Source organism: Cololabis saira, chromosome 9 (assembly GCF_033807715.1).
Source record: "Cololabis saira isolate AMF1-May2022 chromosome 9, fColSai1.1, whole genome shotgun sequence".
Classification (NCBI taxonomy): domain Eukaryota; kingdom Metazoa; phylum Chordata; class Actinopteri; order Beloniformes; family Belonidae; genus Cololabis; species Cololabis saira.
The window spans coordinates 19757055-19777313 of record NC_084595.1 but is presented as its reverse complement, the minus strand read 5'-3'; the positions used below and the strand labels follow the sequence as shown (position 1 = coordinate 19777313).

The 20259-nt window shown below is 43.9% G+C and overlaps 1 protein-coding gene and 1 non-coding gene across 3 annotated transcripts in view; both read left to right on the top strand.

Annotated features, from left to right (window-relative positions):
• Positions 1–64: 64 nt before the first annotated feature.
• Positions 65–136, top strand: trnap-ugg (transfer RNA proline (anticodon UGG)). The gene has a single exon. It is a non-coding gene; the product is annotated as a tRNA-Pro (tRNA).
• A 4906-nt stretch (positions 137–5042) lies between these two features.
• Positions 5043–20259, top strand: part of slc39a14 (solute carrier family 39 member 14) — a 28963-nt gene continuing 13746 nt past the window's right edge. Inside the window, exons 1-4 of one of the 2 annotated variants that reach the window (XM_061730700.1) lie at positions 5043–5229; positions 15565–15934; positions 17906–18083; positions 19797–19966. In XM_061730700.1, the coding sequence (XP_061586684.1) occupies positions 15593–15934; positions 17906–18083; positions 19797–19966 (690 nt within the window). In that variant the 5' untranslated portion in view covers positions 5043–5229; positions 15565–15592. The remainder of the gene's footprint in view (positions 5230–15564; positions 15935–17905; positions 18084–19796; positions 19967–20259) is intronic. The other variant, XM_061730699.1, reaches the window with a different exon arrangement.

Below are 20259 nucleotides of genomic sequence, written 5' to 3'. Positions count from 1 at the left end.
AAAACATGTCGTGGTCATGGATCTGTAGCAATTCAACTACGCAATTACACGCATTCTCCGGCGTGGCTCGTTGGTCTAGGGGTATGATTCTCGCTTTGGGTGCGAGAGGTCCCGGGTTCAAATCCCGGACGAGCCCAGTTTTTGTCTTATTTTTACTTTTAGTGTAAATCCGTCAAAAACGTGTTTCCATGAGTGTAGTTTAAATTTGAAAAGTGGGAATCGCACAGGACGGAAAATTGAGGTCCTCTGTCGGAGGAAAAAATGCATTTCTACATACAATGGGACTAGGGACGCAAATTCAATGAAATAATTGAGTTGTACTCATTCATAAATTCAACCAAGAATTGAGAGAATGAAATTAAAAAATCTTTATCATTTATTTGCAATTTTTGTGTTATCAGTTTTAGTAATGCTGCAGCTCTCGAGGACCAACAGGGCTGTCTTACATGTATTTGTTGTATGTACATAACATACGACTCTCAATTCTCCAGCTAACATATAATGACTATAATATTTTGTCTTATGTACTATTGAGAATATATCTGTAAATATTGCATATGCGCCGTATATCTCTATATATCTTTGCCTCTCTTCTCTCTGTTCTTCATCCTCTCTTTTTTCTATCTCCCTTTTCCTGCTCCATTGGGCTGACCTTCAGCAGGAAGGTCCCTCATGCTGATCCAGGTCCTGCTCAAGGTGTCTTCCCTCTTAAAGGGGGATTTTCCCTTGCCACTGTCCGGCTTAAGGTATTTATCTCGCCAAGGAAGTTTTTAACTTGCTATCGCTTATTTAATAATGACTTGGGGATTATGCTCTGAGTCTCCGGAAAGTGCCTAGAGACAATCTGTATTGACCTAAACACCTTATAAATAAAACTGAATTGCACTGAATAAACAACAGTTGGATTAAAAGATCTGCTACACAGAGGACGAGGAGAGCTCAAAATCATCTCATAAGAATTCAAACTGAAAGCAAACAAGGTTTGCGAAGATAAATGCAGAACAGTTGCAATCCTTTTATATTTCAGTTAAATCTTTTGCAATTCAGTTAAAATCTAGTTAATTCCACGTTGAAGGACATTTTAGGGATTATTGCTGAGATGCACGTGATTGTTTATGTAAACATAAATTTGCTGCACGTGTGTCTTCTTTTCTCCTCACTGTGTCAGCCTGATAGAGATAGTGCTGGTTACCACATTTCAAAGAGGGCGTACGTGCATGCTGTTCTATGTGTTTCCACACGGATGAGGCCCAACAAAAAAGAAAATGGCAAAGTTGTCAGACTGGCTGAGTGGGTTGCGTCACACACCCCACTGGGGGCCCCGAGGGCATCCATGTGGCATCGATGTCAAAGTTGTGCCTTTCAGCTACAAGTTGGGTCAGGCATTCCAATGCGAGCCCAGAGGGCTCCTCCGGGGCCTGGGGACCCCTGGGGGCCAAAAATGTCAAAGTTGTCCAATTGGGCCGTAAATTGGGCAACACCCTCATGGGCTGTGGGAGCCCTGGTACCTTCAAACTAGCTGAAAAAAGGGGGCAAACAGCCTCATCTCGAGCCGGTGTTTCTTTGGTTCAGTTGGTGCGACATGTCAGGGCAGACTCTTAATGGAACTATTACAACGTAATAAAACACAGGTGTGCTCAGTTTCACATAGTTTTACATTAATAGACCATAGTTATGAACATTATACAACATTTCTGGCAATGGCTACCTTTAAATGCTACACTGGAACTTGAGTCCTAGTATCTACTTCCAACTGTCTCTTTAAGATCCTTGATGACTGTGTTTTTTATTTTTTCAAGCTCTGATAGGGTGAGATCAGTAAGATATATTTCCTGTTTGTGTTTTCTATGTAGTTGCTCCTGCTTCTATTTTAAGATACCAGTAGAGAATGGAGGAGTGTCTTTAAATTTACTGGTTTGTTTACTGATTTTTTTATCACATTTTCTTGAACCCTGTGGAGCAAATGCCATTTAACATCCATAATGCAAGCAGAGGTGTATTAATCCAAGTGCCATAAAGTAAAAATCCTGTCCAGCAGTTGTTCCAACCGGGCACTAAACCAGCTCCTCTGCAGGTAGATGGTAGGTTGTTAGTGAAAACACCTGTTTTAAATGTACTGGCTGATCATTTTAGAAAATGTATTTATTTATTTATTTATTTATTTATTTATTTATTTATTTATTTATTTATTTATTTATTTATGTATTTATTTAATTTCATTTAAGTTTTTTTTGTCCCTTATTTTCTATTTCCTATTTCATTAATTTGTCCACTCAGTAAGGGCCTTTTTCTAATGTGCTTGCTACATGGCAGCTTTGATGTGCCTTGTTTGTTTGTAAATTCAAGAATTTTCATTAAAAAAAAAAAATTACAAGCCGGAACAAACGAGACGAGTTCCTTAAAAATCAAGGATATTTCTTTTTTAAATTGAAACATAGGTACAAACAAACAAACAAGGCACATAAACGTCATATCAGAATTACAAACTTTTGCCTTGGGATGAGCAACATCAGTATTACAAAATATACACTGAGAATCTAATCATTGTACAACATAAAGTAAAAAAAATAAAAATAAAATAAATAAATATATATATATATATATATATATCCATCTCATATTAAATCATATCTTTCAAGTAGAGAAAATAGTTTAAGGGATTTATTTTCTTTAACAAGACTTAAGGACTTACTCAAGAGCTTTAGCTCATTTCTCCAATGGGTCAAACATGGTTTGGTCTTAAAATATCTACATTTCTGGATGAAGAACTTTCCCAATAACACCAAATTATTAAGGACAAAGTCCAAATTCTTGTCTTCAGCAAAAACACCAAATATAACTGCAGCTCAATGTCCTTGGACTCTAGCCAGCTTTGCATCTCACTCCAGAAATATTGCACTGAATCACAATGAAAGAAAAGATGTTGCAAAGTTTCAATTTCCCTTTCACAAAAAACAAAATTATTAAATTCAAAATTAAATTTTAATTTTAAAAACTCGTTTGTTGGGTAAATACTCTGTTATTTTCGGTGGAAGTGGAAATGAAATATAATTTTTTCTTATTTTCCTAATCTTTTCCACTTCAAATTCCTTTAGGATATACCATCTTTTTATCGGGTTAGGGTAATATTCTTCTAGCAAAATGTTTCTAATGACATTTAAAGTCACAAAAATCTAAACATTTAATGCAGAGCTGTCTCAGTTCAGGAGAGATCTTAGAGTGATGAATGTCTTCTCTAACCATCGACCTCAGAGAAATTGGTATGGCTTTTATCACTCTATTATAATGCTTAACAGTATTAATACCAGAATTTGGTATTTTTTACAAAAATCCTCAAACTGTAACACATTACCAGTATCATCCAGAAAGTGTGCAACAGCCCAGGCTCCTTTTGATTTCCAATCCTCTATATACCGGTACACAGATTTTCTACTGAGCAAAATGTACCTGTTGTTCCATACAGGTGTGTTGTGTGGTGTAAAATTATGACTACTAACCTCCCATCTATCGATGACTTGTACCGGTCCAGGACCGGTCCAGGACCAGGAAACGGGCAGGTAGCATCTCTGCAGACCCCTCACACCCAGGACACAGACTGTACCAACTCCTCCCCTCTGGACAGCGCTATGGAGCTCTGTACGCTAAAACCTCCAGACACAAGGACAGTTTCTTCCATAGACATAAAGAGTCTCTTTATTATGTCTATGGTTTCTTCCCCCAAACTGTTGCTCTGATGAACTCTCACAATAGCAGTTACATGCTGTAACAAGCACCTTTCGGCATTAATCATGTCTGCCTCACTCACTTTTTTGTATTTTTTGTATAATTTTTTGTATAATTTGTTTTGTATAATTGTATGTTATTTTATTCAGAGCTGTCATTTTTCTCTACCTCAAGCTGCTGCACCTTAGTTGTTTATTTGTATATATGTCAAAAAGTACCACATTTGTTTATTTACTGCCTAAAGAGCAAAATTACCGGAGTCCAATTCCTTGTTGGACAATGTTCGAACCTGGCCAATAAAGATGATTCTGATTCTGATTTTGATAAATCAATTTACAATAGAGAAGGACTTGCTGGTGGAAAGCAGAGAGTTTAAGTGGTAATGAGCTACAATCAAAGTCACAGCATAGAAGAAAGTCTTTTCCACCCATTTTTTGGAAAATCATATTAGGAACAATAAAGGACGTTATCAGTACTCGAGTTGTAAAAAAAAAATCAGGGGGGATGGTGGATTTTATCATATGGGGACAGATAATTTGTGCTCATTACAAATAATGTAATATATTACAAATAATAGCACCGACCAAAACACCTGCAGGAATGACATAGCAGCAGTTAAATGCAGCCTTCTGTAAGCTTTAAATATCCACTGGGCTTACATCAAATACATCAAAACACAAAAATAAAAAACTTATCAATATGCCTCTGTCCTTCACAGTAAAATGGTTCACTGCAAAAACTCAAAATAAGAATATTTGTCCTATTTCTAGTTAAAATGTCTCATTTTAGTAAAAAATCTTATTACACTTAAAACAAGACTCATCACTGGAAAAAAACAACAATTTTCACCTGTTTCAAGTAGATTTTCACTTGAAATAAGTAGAAAAATCTGCCAGGGGAACAATATTTTTTTTGCTTGTAATGAGAAGATAAATCTTGTCCCACTGGCAGATTTGTCTACTTATTTCAAGTGAAAATTTACTTGAAACAGGTGAAAATTGTCAAATAAGTTATTTTTATGGTGTTATTTTTCTGGTGATGACTCTAAATGTTGAAATAGCAGTAACAGCACATTCATTGATGAAATGACATAAGGGATGGAAAGGGGGGGTGGCAGTTTTACAGGGGGGATGATTTGGACCGTTTTTAATGCAGGGGGGATGCCATCCCCCCTCATCCCCCTTCAAATCGAGTACTGGATGTTATATATTGAAAAAAATCACAATCACACTTTCTCTAGTAGCGATTGCAGTACTCCCCGTTGGCCGCAGGGGGGCGACAGATCACAGCTGGAGCTGTACTGACGTCATCACATCCTGCACACGCCGCCGCCGGCTGGAGCTCCACGAAACTCGTCCTCTGCGGAGATGAATGGACGCGGGCGACGGAACCGGCCACGATCGTCTCCCCAGGTCCAGATCTGACTGCGAGTCTGCGGCGGGTTGACAAGGACGAGCTGACGTCACGGAGGATTCTGGTACAAACACGTGTGTGCAGCATCATCTGGTAAGCTAACCATCAGCGCTAACTGGGAGCTAACTGAAGGACCTGATTCTCTAATTACTCATTTATACACAATAATAACTCTCATCTGTTCGCACGTCACAGAGTTGGTGTATTAGCTCGTAAATGTAACATCGCAACCACATCAAGGGCTTGTTTCAGGCGCTCACATAATGTAGCCGAGTTAGGTCGTAGTAGGTGTTTTTGTCCTTCACTTAGGTCTTTTTTATTTTAATTACTATTATTATTATTATGTTGTTTTGGGGACATTCAAGACGGATCCAAGCAAGACCCACATCGAGGAGACCGTTTACCTTCAAGTGAGCAGTTGAGCGTTTTCTGCACGTCATTAAGACGTGGCACAATTAAACATTCCTTTATTAATACTCAATTAATGCTATTACATTAGAGATGTTCCAATAACATCATTTTTATTCCCTTTCTGGGACCAAATCTAAAACCTGGACCATGGCTGATACCAAATACTAATCTCATACCTATGTTATTTTTAATTTTAATAGTAAGAAATTATGTAACTTTTTATTTTATTTAACATCAAATAAAGAATATTAAATAAAGAAATCCGGGAAAATAAAAATACATTTACATATTGGCATTGAAATATATATCTAGGATCCCAGCGTCTCCCGTGAAGCTGATTAACTGGACTTTGAACTGATATGAAATGTCATCAAGGACAAGGACGTCCCACTTTTGTTTGGCGCTGCTGTTGCTTTCTGGCTTTATTTGGGAAATTTATCTCATTTTTAGGAAAACAAACCCCAGAGTTTGCTGCTGCATTTCGTCCTTCTTTTGCTTCGACTTGATCAACTTGTGCTTCATCATCTGCTCCTTACAGTAACTGTTTGCTGGTTTTAGTTCCTGAAGCTCAGTCTGGCAGAACGAGCATGTTGCAGTTTTCCTGCTGGGATTTTACAGGCTAATATAATGCTGAATTGTTATGTAAGATAACTAGCTTTATCCAACAACTCCCTCCTCTGGATGCTCGAATCAGGAATTTGGAGGATATAACTTTCATTTTTGGGGATTTTAGAGCAACAATGAAAAACGGCGATTCTTTTTTATTAAAATAACATAGCATGGATTAGTGCATAGATGTAAATACTCACCAATACGATACGCTTATTTTCAGCAGTGTCTGCTAGTGTTTCTGATACAGGTTTCAATATATCAGAACAACTCGGGTAATTTGGGAATACACTTAATGACTTAATTTAATTATTAATCCCTGAGGGGAAATTATGTTGTTGTAGTGTACATTTCTTTGGAAAAAATGAGATAAGTATAATTTCACAAACGATTGGTCAGGCGTAGCAGAGGGAAACTTGGATGAATAGAGTTCATCGTGAATGCATTGGAGCAGTGTGTTTGTTGCCTGGCAACAACTGTGCTGATGATGTCACGTGCAGCATCAGCAGGTAATGCAGGTGAACTCTCTGCGTGGATGGTAACATACATCCTGCAGTTCAACCTCTGGGATGCAGAGGTGCTCCTTCACAGAAGCATGTTCGGGATTACTCCATCTGTGGTTGACGAGCACCTCCGCCACTAATCTGCAGGTCTTTTAAAAATCTCTGGTCTGTTTGCATCATCCAGGATCGATGTAGAGAGGTATTAGAGCATCCTGCTAGTGTGACGTCTCCAGAAACATCATACTCCTGCTATCTGCTTATCAACACTAAAAGCTGGTCCTTTTTACTTCTTGGAGATCTCACACCTCCCATGATCATCAAAGCGAAATAAATAAATAGTTAAAATCTTGACCTTCTCGCTGTCTGTTCTCCTCCTGCTGTATATCCTTGACCTCTCCTCTTCAACTTGTCGGCATTTGCGATCTCATTCTGCTTGAATGCTTAAGCAGCGGCTCCCACATGTAAACAACTTTCTGTTGTCATGGCAACTGAAACCACCTAAAGCCCAGGATCTTTTTCCAGTCAGCAGGGGTTTCCACAAACACATAGAGAAGCAGCGACGCTCCCGGAGGATGCTCTTGGCTGTTCACGTCTGCATCTGCTTGCTTTCAGCTCATTTGATGAAAATCTAGGTCAACGACAGTCTGGAGTCCATGGACGTCCTCCTGGAGATGCTCGTCCAGACCTGTAGCTGCTGCTTGCTTCTGGGACTTTCTGCGTTTGGTCTTCAACTTGGTTACTGTAGAATATTCACTTTCTTTGCCTTCAAAAACTCATCGTTCCTAGACACCAGCGAGGCCGTTTCATCAGCCTCCGTCCGCCTCCACATGACGTGGTCTGCTTCTTTATAAATGTTTTTGAGAGTCTAATCTGTCTTTTACGTCCCTGAATGTTCCCAGTGGTTCGCACCTTTTGTAAAAGTCTGTATTTACATCCATGAAGGCATCTTTTGATCTAAGATGTTCACAATGACCCAGCTCCCCTCTACGGTGTTCTTGACTTCTGTTGAGGAGGTATTTTTTTCTTCGATCATCCGCTTTAGTCGTCTTCTGTGGTCTAGCCACACATAGGGTTCATCTCTCTAGTACTGATTCTTTCAGTCTAATGATTCCTCATTCACTTACATTACAGATCTCCTTGACCTTCATATTGGTATCTGAAGCTGCTAAACATCAACCTGGTACCTTTTCCCGACTCCAGACCTTTTACTTGCTTCATTCATCCCGAGGGGACCAGGGAACGGATGCTCGTGGACACTTTTCTTCCGTCCAAATACTTTTGAGCCTCTCCAATGTTCCCACTTCTTCTCTATTCAGTGGCATAAAGATTATCGATTATCTTAAATTGTAGATTAGTTAATCTATGATACAGGTGGAGGGGGAAAACATGTCCTATCATTCCATCCGTGTTGGCTTGCTCCAACACCTGAAGCTTTTTATTTATTCATGGTGAAAGCTAAGCAAGCAAAGCCTCAAAACTGACCTCAGGTTTGGATTTCCTTAAGCGTATGCTCTCTGTGGCTCTCTGGCTCTGGATTACTGACCGCTAAGTCTGCCCCTGGGTAAAAGTGAGGGCTTGACTTAGCCCGGGTCACGTCCCAACCCTTTAATTTCATGATGCATGGCTCTTTGTTGTGCACGCAGGATGAGTAAAGCACATTCGCAATGTCTTCGCTGAACCGAGCCAGTGCCCTCAGCTATGGTCCTCTCATCTAATAGCAGTCCCGGCTGATGATAGGAGACCGCTGACCCAGAGAAGCAATAATTAGGGGTCTCAGGTTAAGGTAGATGAGCCGATGCACGGCTCAGCCTGGATTCACTCCAGAGGTATATAAGGCAGCCCGGTAGAAGAGAGCTGAGTTTGAAAACTTCCAAGAGGCTGAAGAGGACTCGAGAGGTGTCTCGTGAAGGGAAACCGCTGTTTGTGTCTCCGTTCAGAAAAGGTACGGAAACATTTGTGTGTTTAGCAGGAATGTTGTGTTGTTTGGAAACTAGCACACTAGACGATTGTATTGGTTTATTTTAATTGATTCTGGGAGATCTTTATTAATTTTTGCAATCTGTTGACCAAACAATCGCTTTACTAATGGGAGGGGGGGCACGACAACATTCCTATTAAGTGATAAGAGTGTAAACTCCAGTTGCAGCCATGCCTCTCATTATAAAACATCCCAAAATAGAGGATATGCAGTGTTAGTTATTAGAGTGTTGACTAAAGATTAGCATGCCTTTAACACCCTGCAGCAAAGCTGTGTCCCTGCAGCTCATTAAGCTGATTCCAAGTCTTTTCAGAAGTCTCTGGAAAGTGTGTTTGCACAGCGTTAAAGATCCCGAGCAAATGTAAGACACTACGAAGAGAGCTGAGCTCTGCATGCCCTTACCCGCAGCTCTGTGAGTGACGTGCAGCATTTCGGTGGTCAGAAGTTTTGATCGCTGTAAACTGGCAAATTGTGGGTTTGGCCACGATGCAAGATTTCATAACTCCATCATTTAGAAACAGAAAGAGAGACGTCTATGTTTAAACTGCATCTTGTTGGAGGAAGTAGATGTCTGCAAGGTGATTTTATTTATGTAGCACATTTCAAACTGAGGTCTTTCAAGGTGATTTACAAAGGCAAGTAATGGACATTAAATATCCAGTTTACTCTGTTTACAGGCAGCATAGCACTAAATATATTTCCCCGTTCGGTTCTGACTTGACATCCGGCTGGGTAACTGTACCCTGAAGGTCTCAGATCAATACTTTTAGATACAACAATGTGGTCAGAAATGGGTTTTTGGTAAAGTTGTTGAGGTGCAGCAGCACTTTAAAGCCTATATTCTCTTGTTAGAGAGTTGAGAACAAGACTGCTGTGTCCTGCTCTACGGGACTTTCCTGGACCAAGACTCTGGTAGCAGCGTTCGCAATGAGCCGAAGCTGTAAGGTCGTTACTGTCATCGTGTCTGCTGGAGAAGGAGATCAGCTCATCTAAATCTCCTCATTCTTGATATTTGCTTGAAATGATGAAAAGCTGATTTTACATCCAGTAGCGTTTCCTGTTTCCAGGTCTGCATGACTTTTACAAGCATATATTTATCCCAGTTCTCAACCAAGGGTTTTAATGACTATTCTTAAGGAATTGACTTATCACTAAGACCTGCTCCTTCAACACAGATGAGACAATGGATGATTAGTATCAGTTCCCCAGGGACCAGAACTCAGACATCTGTAACTTTCAGCTACACAGAAAAACACTGGAAGATCAGGAACTCTCCCCTGTTTTAATGGTGTTTATCCTTTTAGTTTTTTAAAGTGGAAAACGATGTTCCTGGGTTAGCTGTAATACTGATTCCAGGATAGACGGTGAAATTTATGGTATTCCCTTTCCTAGATCCAAACAAAACAGAACTAAATGTCTGTTTTAAAGCTGCCAATTTAATGTTCAGAAGATCAACAAGAATGTCTGCATTGTTTTATTTAATCAAAAGAATCCCATTTAGATTAAGAATCTCTTTTTTTCAAGAGAGTCCTGGCCAAGAAAACCGGTGCTACGTTGGCCCCTAAACCTAAAACCAAACCAAAACTATGCAACCGCCATATTTAAACAACCTCTGTGAGTTTAAAACATATATCATACCGGAAAATTTTGGATGCGTTCTTACTGATTTAAACACGCAATCAAAAATACGTCTACTGTACAGCAAACATGTGACTCTATCTTAAGACTTAGTTTCATCCTGAAACATAAACACCGTTGATGTTGATGCATGAACTTGCATGAAGACAGTTCCTGTATAACTCCCCGTATTGCGTCCTGCGAGACTTCTTTTCAAAACAACGACAAAGGAAAACGACTTTGAAGAAGCTGGCCAAAAACATCTTTAGTTTTTGACAAGTTAATGCGATTGCTGCTACCGCTGCTGTAAAAATATTCAAGAAAAGCTGAAGGTGGATGATCATTCTAATGATTATTCAGAGGCAAAGCCCTTGTGTAATGCAGTAATGCATAATGATTAAGGAGAGCTACAGCACAACTACATCGTATTAATGAGGCCAAAAACAGCTGGAGACTGGACTCTGATGACTTTAGATTGACAGTATACATCACATCCCCATCAGGAACCTGTCTGGACCTGGCTCCAGCACCGGTTTTTAGTTGTGGAAAAGCCCTACGAGAGGAAGTCTATAGAGGTTGAACTGCAGCAGTCCAAGAATCAAGCCCTGAGGGACTCCACCGGTCATGACGAAGAGCTCAGATGTCCACTCGCCCATGACGTGACCCAACTGAGACCTCGACCTGATTACCCTACCGAGTCTCCCACAGTGTCCAACTAACATCAAGCAACATTTAACTAGTAATTGTAGTTTTTTGAGGGGACATGACTGCTTTTGGAAATATTTTAGATGGGTATATAAACGTTGAGTGAAGAGTGTAGTGAGCCCTTGTGGGAAACGTTTTCGGCATGACTTTTAGTCTATACAAAAAGCCTTTTTATCAGCTTTGATTGACCGATAAAAGCAGCACTTTATATGTACAAGTGTTGTTTACCTCTCCAGCACGAGCCACTTCATATATCTGCAGACATAATAACAAGCTGTGGGGATTTGCAGGAGTCACAGGTTGTCCAGCTGCATCATGATAAAACGAGAGAGAAGTCCCACATCTGCAGTTATGAAGTGTTTTTTATTTTTATCTTTCAGTGCCCTTCACAGCCTGCCTGATGACGGGATATTTAGCCCGCGAGTAAAGCCTGAGGCTGAAGTCCTGTTTGACCTGAGATTTTATTTCTGCACCGTCAGCTGCCCGAAGAAGACAGTGACGGTGGAAATTTCCCACCGGGCAGTGTTTACACACGAGTGTCGGAGCTCTGACATGTGGCGTTGTGACACTATTAATACGTGCACTGCCTGATTATCACCTACGTGCCCGTTAACCTGCTCCCGGCGCTCCCATCGCACGGTGACAGCAGCAAATGTAATTTGTGTGAGTGCACTACATTCTCCGGCTTCTATGTTTACTGCTACTCGGATCGTTGGACGCATTTCTTATCTGACACTAGGAATGGGCGATATTTTACCGTTCACGATATACCGTCAAAAAATTCCTCACGATAAGAATTTGTAAAAACGATAAATTCCCGTTGATGATGTTTTTGTGTAAAGCTGATTTATGGAAGGAAGGAAGGAAGGAAGGAAGGAAGGAAGGAAGGAAGGAAGGAAGGAAGGAAGGAAGGAAGGAAGGAAGGAAGGAAGGAAGGAAGGAAGGAAGGAAGGAAGGAAGGAAGGAAGGAAGGAAGGAAGGAAGGAAGGAAGGAAGGAAGGAAGGAAGGAAGGAAGGAAGGAAGGAAGGAAACAAACAAACAAACAAACAAGGAAAGAAGGGAGAAAAGAGGAAGGGAAGAAGGAAGGAGAGAGCAGGAGGAAAGAAGGAAGGAAGGGGAAAAAAGAAGGAAGGAAGGAAGGAAGGAAGGAAGGAAGGAAAGGGGAGAAGGAAGGGAGAAAACAAGGAAAGGAGGAAGGAAGGGAGAAAAGAGGAAGGGAAGAAGGAAGGAGAGAGCAGGAGGAAAGAAGGAAGGAAGGAAGGAAGGAAGGAAAGAAAGAAAGAAAGAAAGAAAGAAAGAAAGAAAGAAAGAAAGATAAATTCCCGTTGATGACAAACATGGCGGATCTGAGAGCGAGATAGATTCATAGTTAAAAAGGTGGAGTTGAATTGGTTTTTTTTTTTATCGTTATCGGGATAAATGCCAGAAATTATCGTGATACATTTTTTAGTCCATACCGCCCATCCCTATCTGACACCCCAATAGGGAGAAAGTAAGATAAACAAGTGGCATGTGTTTAAGAGTGGGCAAAGATGGGGTGGGTAGAGTCGACTGTAGGGCCGTTTGCAGCCTGCCCCGCGCTCCTCAACCCCCCTGCAGCCCGTTCCCTTGATTCCTATGGTAAACACATTCGTTGTTGTGTTGAAGGACTAACGTCTCTGCTGAAGACTGTCTCTCTCTTTATCTCAGCAGCTACAAATAGGCCTTGGACGGCATCTACGCCCCACTCCACTGTTAGTGTGTGTGTGTGTATGTGTGTGTCTAAGTGTGCCATGACATAGGTCTGGCCTGACATGTCAACATTTATAAGCAGGCGCTGCCTTGTTTGTCTCGTTGTTTTGGACCTTGGCCATCCGCCCTCACAAGAATGCATCGGGCCTGTTTCAGCTTCTGTTGCAGCTCTGATTTTTCTGTGGTCCAGAGCGAAGTAAGGAGTTTGTAAGTCACACAAGTTCACGCGTATTATATTTAGTATCTGGACCAAGTTATAATTATTGCCGTGGAAGCAGCTAAACTGGCAGCTGTTTAACAGCTATTCTGGTTGTCTCTGTATAATCGAGAGTCCAAACAAAAATACACTTGAATGAGGTCAGACCGGATGGTGCTGTTTGGAAGAGGAAAATAAACGTAGAAATTGTGAAATTGATGGAAATTGCTTTTCGACATAAACACAGGACCTAGACGGAGGAGTTGAAGGATGCCAGGGTTCTTCAGCCCTGGTCTTCAGGAACCCACAGTCCTGCATGTCCTAGATGCTGGACAGATGCTCCAACACACCCCGGTCAAATTAGTGGACCGTTGAAGGACTTGATGAGAAGCTTGTGACGATCCAGTCATTTCAGTCAGGCATGTTAGAGCAGGGCGACGTCTCAAACGTGCTTAATACAGGGTTGGAGAACCCTGTATTAAGCAGTTTATTCAAATGTTATCATTTTTTTGACATCTTAAAATGCAAGAAGTGGAAATCAATTTCTCTGACCAGCCGTCCAGATATCCAGTTGTGGAGTTTTCAATCATGCGAAACAAAGAAAAGCCGTTTCCAGAACTTGTCAGAGCCTTCGCGTGCGCAGACATGAGCTTTGCCGTAACCACGGGTGTTTTCAAATGAAAGTGTTTTACATTCCTGCGTCTTGTCTCGGCCGTTCATCCGGTGTTCAAACGCAGCGAAGCCGATGGCATAACCCTTTGCTTTGGGTTGTTTCAGTCATACGTTAGACTGTATTGTCGTTACACTCGACTTGTTAGAGGGCAAATGTTTATCCAGGGCATGCCCCTCTTTGCGTTTTCACCTTGTTATATGACTCCAGACTGTTGGCTGACGGGCCTTGAAGGGTGAGGCGCGACTTTGCCTCGGGCAGCTCTCGCGGCCCCAGAAGGGAGAGGAGTATTGTTTATTAATTCCTGAAATACAGGACCGGTAAAGGCTCCCCGTGTGGCTTCATGAAGGAGTGTGAACAACCATCTTCACTGATGGACACAAATACCTGCACATCCAGGAGCGTCACCAGGCCCCCCTTTGAGGAAAAAGTGGCTTTTTATATATTTATATATTGCATACATTCCTTGTAATTCCAAGCCTAAGTTGCTTGGCATGTCTGTCCGCAGTAAACGTGGAGCTGAAACCCAGACAACAGACGACCTTCTCTTTAACTAGCCGAGGACGAATCACCGAGGGAGGCTTATTGCGCTTGGAGAAAATAAGATATAAGGCAGAAAAACTGATGTGGAAAGGCAGCTGCCCTTTCAGGTTTCTTCAGAGCCCTTAGTCTTCTTTTCTTTGTTTTTTTCCTCCTCCAAACCACTGGCTTGTGTCCTTCGTTTTATCAGCCTCCTCCTCGTCCACAGTTGGCCGCGCTCCTGACGGATCTGCCGTCGTCTCGGGGCCGTTTCTGCTTCTCCACCCACCGTTGCCCTGGCTGCCTCTCGGCTGCCTCTCGGCTGCCTCTGGGCTCCGTCCCAGGTAGTCTGCAGGGATCCCTCAGCGCCGGGGCCTCAGGCCGGGCCGACTGAGCCCGGCTCTCGGGGGTGCGAGCTGCCAGCGGAGAGTCTTCACTGTGCAGGGATGAATGGGCCCGTTTGTTAACTCCAGCTTTGCGTTTGGACCTGCAGGGTTCGCTGAAATGAATCGGTGCTCTGTATCAGTGCTTTGTATCGGAGCAGAATTCAAGACCCCTTTGTAATACATGCGCTTTAAAGTTTGATCAGGAATGGAAGAAAAAGTTAGCATTTAGCATGTAAGCACTTTATTTTAAATATATCCTTTTCTCTCACTTGTACTCCTCATAAATGTGACCAAACCTGGGTTGTTGGCAAGGCAAGTTTATTTGTATAGCACAATTCAACACAAGGTAATTCAAAGTGCTTTACATCAACATTAAAAGCAGCAAGACACAATTAAACAGTAAATTACAAATACAATTAAATAAAATGATAAGAAAAGAGGTCAAATAATAAAAAGCACAAGTTGTTAAAAAGTAGTAGAGTACAGCAGGTAAGTATTTAATCTAAGAGTACGCTTCAGTAAACAGTAATATTTTTAGGCCTGATTTAAAGGAGCTGACAGTTGGAGCAGACCTCAGGTCTACAGGAAGTTTGTTCCACCGGTGAGGAGCAGAATAACTGAACGCTGCCTCACCTTGCTTGGTTCTGGTTCTTGGGAACCACAACAAACCAGATCCAGATGAACCTCAGGGGTCTGGGAGCTTCATAGGAACTAACAGATCAACCATGTATTTTGGTCCAAGACCATTCAGGTCTTTGTAGACCAGCAGTAAGATTTTAAACTCTATCCTTTGACTCACTGGAAGGCAGTGTAGCGATTTCATGTTGTTGTTATCCTAAAGCTCCTCCCTTACGTTCAGGCAGCGAGGTACAACCTGTTTTCCATTGTGTACAGTTGTGGAGTCATTTATATTCTGTTGCTTGGCTGAGCTTATTTGGGTCTGGCGGCGCCCGAGCCAGATAAAAGCTCCTCCCTGGTCCAGTCGGCCACAGAAGGAGGGAGAGTTCCCTCTGTGCTCTTTTTTTTTTTTTTTTATAGTTTGAATGAATTTTTAAGAGTTCTGATCAACTCGGGAGCAAATCTTTCTCTCTCTTGTCCACAGGCATCATCCACCATCTGCTGAAGACGTCATGCTCGTCTGGTCCGCTCATGGCCGTGCCAGTAAGACCGCCCCCCCGCGCTGCCTCCGGCCCCTGCTCCTCCTGTCCCTGGCCGCGCTCCTCTGCCCCGTCGGCCGGGCGGCGGGTCAAGAGGAGAGTCGGACGCAGTCGGCTGCCCAGGTGCTTCAGGACCTGCTGGCCCGCTATGGCGACAACAGCACCATCACGGTGCCTCAGCTCCGCTCTCTCCTCGCTGTCCTGAGCAAAGGTCAGGGCGAAGGTGAAGGTGAAGGTGACGCTGACGGCGACGGCGGCGGTGGCGATGCGCCAGTGATGACTACGACCACGCCTCCCAAAGCCAACGGCTCCAAGGTACAACGGCCGAACCTTTATTTTCTGTTTTGAGTTAATGCGCCTCCCACCGACCCGCGATGACGACGGTGCAGCTGTCTGATGGTACCGTTGTTGAGAATTCAGTTTATTTCATATAAGCCTTCATTTATTCTTAAACGAGTCAAAATTGCATCATTTTGTCAGGCTGTAAAGCAAAAAGAGATTTCTGGAGAGCAGCTTGTGAGATGTTTTCGTTCCTCCGGTGGAGCCTCGGAGCCTCCACGGTGCCCTGAAACACTAAATCCAGCTTAGGTTCGGTCTGGGGTGTGGAAAAGGCTCCGCTGCCAGATAGCAGGAATAGTTTGCGTGTTTCCCGTACTTAGTGTCATGTCCGGTTGATTCCCACATCTGCTGATGTGGTCGCGGGTGGATTTTCGCCACCCTGGAGCTGCGGTGCCAGGCGGCTCCTGGGAACGGGGGGTGAAAGTCACGCGGAGGTTTTGTTTGGCAACGTGTCAGCACACCGCTCTTAGTTACCGCTCATAATTCAGGAGAAAGACGCACTTCCTGTGTTTGTGTCGATGGGTAACTGGGAGCAGACGCGGAACCGCAGCCGCTGCCCGTCAGCTGGGGCTCCTCCCCCCTCAGCTGGGCACGAGCCGGGATTATCAGCACGCTGACTCGCATGTGTGCAGAGACTCTTCATCATGTTACATTCAAGAAATAAAGGCATTCAGGTGTTTTAAATGTGACATTTTAGGATTTGGTGTGTGTGTGTGTGTGTGTGTGTGTGTGTGTGTGTGTGTGTGTGTGTGTGTGTGTGTGTGTGTGTGTGTGTGTGTGTGTGTGTGTGTGTGTGTGTGTGTGTGTGTGTGTGTGTGTGTGTGTGTGTGTGTGTGTGTGTGTGTGTGTGTGTGTGTTACACTCCCGCCCGCGTCCGCAAAATAATAGAGATGCATTGATTTTGTGTCTTCTTCCGTCCAGCAGGAGAAATGTCAGAGACAAATCAATCTGATTTAATGTTAACATGATCGTTGTGGAGCTTGATGGATAATTGACAGTTCATAGGCCACCTGACCGAAAGTTAGATGCAAATCCATCATTGTCATCATCACACAAGCTATTTCTCCTTTCGCACACGCATCAATTATGTGATTGAGGTTTTAGCAATCAAAGTAGGCTGTGAGTGGCTCAAATAACACTAATAAATAACATAAAATAAACAAAGTTAACGAATGGAATGAATTAATTTAACAAATGAATCACTTTTATATTGCTGTGGAGGAAGAGAATGCTGCTGATCGACTGCGTCCCAATCCCGTGTGTCTCTCTTCCAAGATGTGCCACAGACACTAAACCAAGTTTCTCCAAATATCTGACTTGCCTTGCTTTGTCTTTGTTTTGTAAAGACCCTGTTTGAGTTTTTTTCCACGTCATTGATTTCCATCTTGTTGTTAGGCTACATCCCGATCCCGCAGTGTTTTTTTTAGCCGCCCGCAGCAAAGTTCAAACCGCCCGCTCCCACCAGATCTGCATTGGGTCCCCAATCCCCTCTAGTCTACAGTACACCCACCAACCAGCTGGAACCGGGTTCTGTGCTGGTACCAGAGCCAGTCGAGTGCTGGTGTCAGTCCTGGAAGGTCCCCTCCCCTCCGGCCTGGAGATCGATTACCTCGCGTTACCTCGTCGCCACGGTTACTGGCGTTTCCAAACGCTGATCTTTATTAAAGAACACTTCTACTAACGTGATTCAAACGCGCTGATAAACTGAGATGCATAAATGTCATTAGTGATAAAGATACAGGCTTTGGTTCTGGTTTCTCGTGAGTGGCGACGTGTCTGATTGTACTTATGAAAGCGATGACTGATCTCTCGTTGCTCGGTTCCCACTCCAGCACCAACATCTTTAATGTGCGCCATGAACCATTTTCCTTAACTTCTAATAGTCCTTTATGCTTATGTGCACCACGTGGCGTCCGGCGGGACTTACCGGCCTGTTTCTGTTCCCAGTGCCTGCCGGCGGACACGCTGGCCCTCTACAGCATGGGCGAGCAGTCGCGGCTGGACGGGCCGGGCCTGCAGCAGCTGTGCCCCACCATGCTGCAGCAGCTGGACGCCGGGACCTGCAAGGCGCAGAAGGTTGAGGAGCCGAAGGGCGAGACCTCCCCCAGGCCCTCGGACGCTGAAGGTGAGCGTCGACCTGATAAGGTTAAAGGTGCTCGGTTTCACTCCATGTTGGGCCGTTCATCATTCAAACATCTGCAGTCGGCCCTCAAACACCTTCTGACATCAGAGCAGCGCTGTGTCGCCTCCAGGAAGGGATAAAAAAAGGAAATAAAAGCCAAAGTCATCGTGTTCAGTTAGACAAGTCACAGTTTCTCAAATCGGATAAAAACTTCCAAACCTTTATTTTTTTTTTGTGCCACGAATTCTGCTTTAGGCAGCCGACCCGCCGTGTAGCGTTGAGCTATTCCAGGTAAAGCAGCTCGTGTTTCCTTTTCCGTTTATCTGCTGTAACTTGACCTAGACTGCTGACTGCGCGTCGGACTTCAGAGCCACAGAACCGCTCCAAACCCATGTGGAGTTATCTCAGATGGAGGGCTGAAAGGGAAATCAAAGCGCTCATAACTCGTCCTCGATGGAGTGCAGGTTGTTAAAAGTTGCAGGCCCTTCATCACATCTAGACAGAGGTGATGCATCGTTATGTTTACTTTACTCTGAACCGGGCCTGTCTCATCTCTGACGGAGGAAGAGGAGGCCGTCTCTCTCCGCTCACACGTTTGCTTTCCCTCCCTCTGAGCAGCCAGCTTACTTTGGCTGCAGAGCTGTTTGTCTCTGACTCCGTGGAAACCTGCAGAGACGCTGATTCAATGGAAACTCACGCCGACGTTCCCGGATCGTGTAAACGTCAACACTCGATCAAACTCGACACGCACCAGTTGCATCATAGAAATAATCATAGATGCCAGCAGGTTCTCTCCGAGCCCCTTCTTTTATATCTGACCGTGTTTTCACTGAAGCCTGTTTTAAAGATGCCAGTCATGCGGTGATTTCAGTCAGTTTTGAACTCCAGGGCTTTGGGAGATTTGTCTTTAATCTCTTTCTGTTTGCCGTCTGTCCACTCCTCCCTTTAGTGAAAACATTGGGGGTTTTTTTTCTTGTTGTTGTTGTTGTTGTTGTTGTTGCTTTTTTCATGTTCGAAGCTGCCGCCGCCGATCTTCAGGTGCCGGGAACTCTGGACGGAAACAACGCCACTCACGCAGATGTTTGCCGGGATTCGAGCACAGGCCGCTGCATGTGACCACAGTCACGTTTCCACACCCTAACGTTTTCTTCTCACTGTCCTCACAGCTGCTGCGCTGTCCGGCAACAACTTCTCACCCCGTTTATCTTATTCAGCAGCTTCCGCTGCACCTTCTGTGTGTGAGCCAAGTTACGGTAGTTTCACAGTTAAAGCAGCTCCAAGGAGCTTTTCTTCAAGATTTTGTGGCTCTAGTGGCTTTTATTCAAGTTGTAGAAAGGAGGGGGGTAGAGAGACATGCAGCGAAGGGCCGCAGGCCGGGACTCGAACCTGCAACCGCTGCAGGAGGACTGTAGCCTCAGTGCATGGGCCGCTTGCTTTAACCACTTTTTCTCCGCAGGTTCAGTTCCTGAGTCACTAGGTTTATCTGTGGACCCGTATGCAGAGTCCCGACCCCGAGGCTGGAAGCCGCTGAGTCAAGATGTCTTTTTGTATAAAAATGTGTAGTTTCATGTTTTTCCCTTCAAGGCTGCTGAAATGCATCAGTATGTGAAGCGCTGACATCAGACGTCCCTTTTCAGTTGTTGTGGTATCAGTCTCGGTGCTGGAGGACGCGGCGCTCGCTTTAACCACTGGCCTTGCTCTGTATCCCAACTCCAGTGTGGGGTTTTTCCCTCCTGAGCGTGACGCTGATCAGTGCCTGCTCCCTCACCGGGGTCTTCATCGTGCCGCTGATGAGGACGCGCTGCGTGAAACACGTGCTCTCCTTTTTCATCGCCCTCGCCGTCGGCACGCTGTCCTCCACTGCCATCCTGCAGCTCTTGCCCGAGGTTTGCCACCCAGCATTGCATAAATATATATCTACATTCTTCCACGCTGAAACCGAAAGTTGGCGGTTAGAAAAGCACCAAACACAAAGAAACTCGTCCTCGTTGGCCAGTCCAGTGCTCAGAGCTCCTTCCTCTTCCTTCCTTTGTGTTTATTTTGGACTCTTATTGTGGAAATCTCCGTGGTTTTGCACGAGGAATGTGGATTTGGCCGTCGTGTTCGCCTTCCCTGGCGCTGAGATCGCACTCAGCCGCGCGTTTATAGGACGACAACTTCTGCTTCCCTCTCCGCCGCG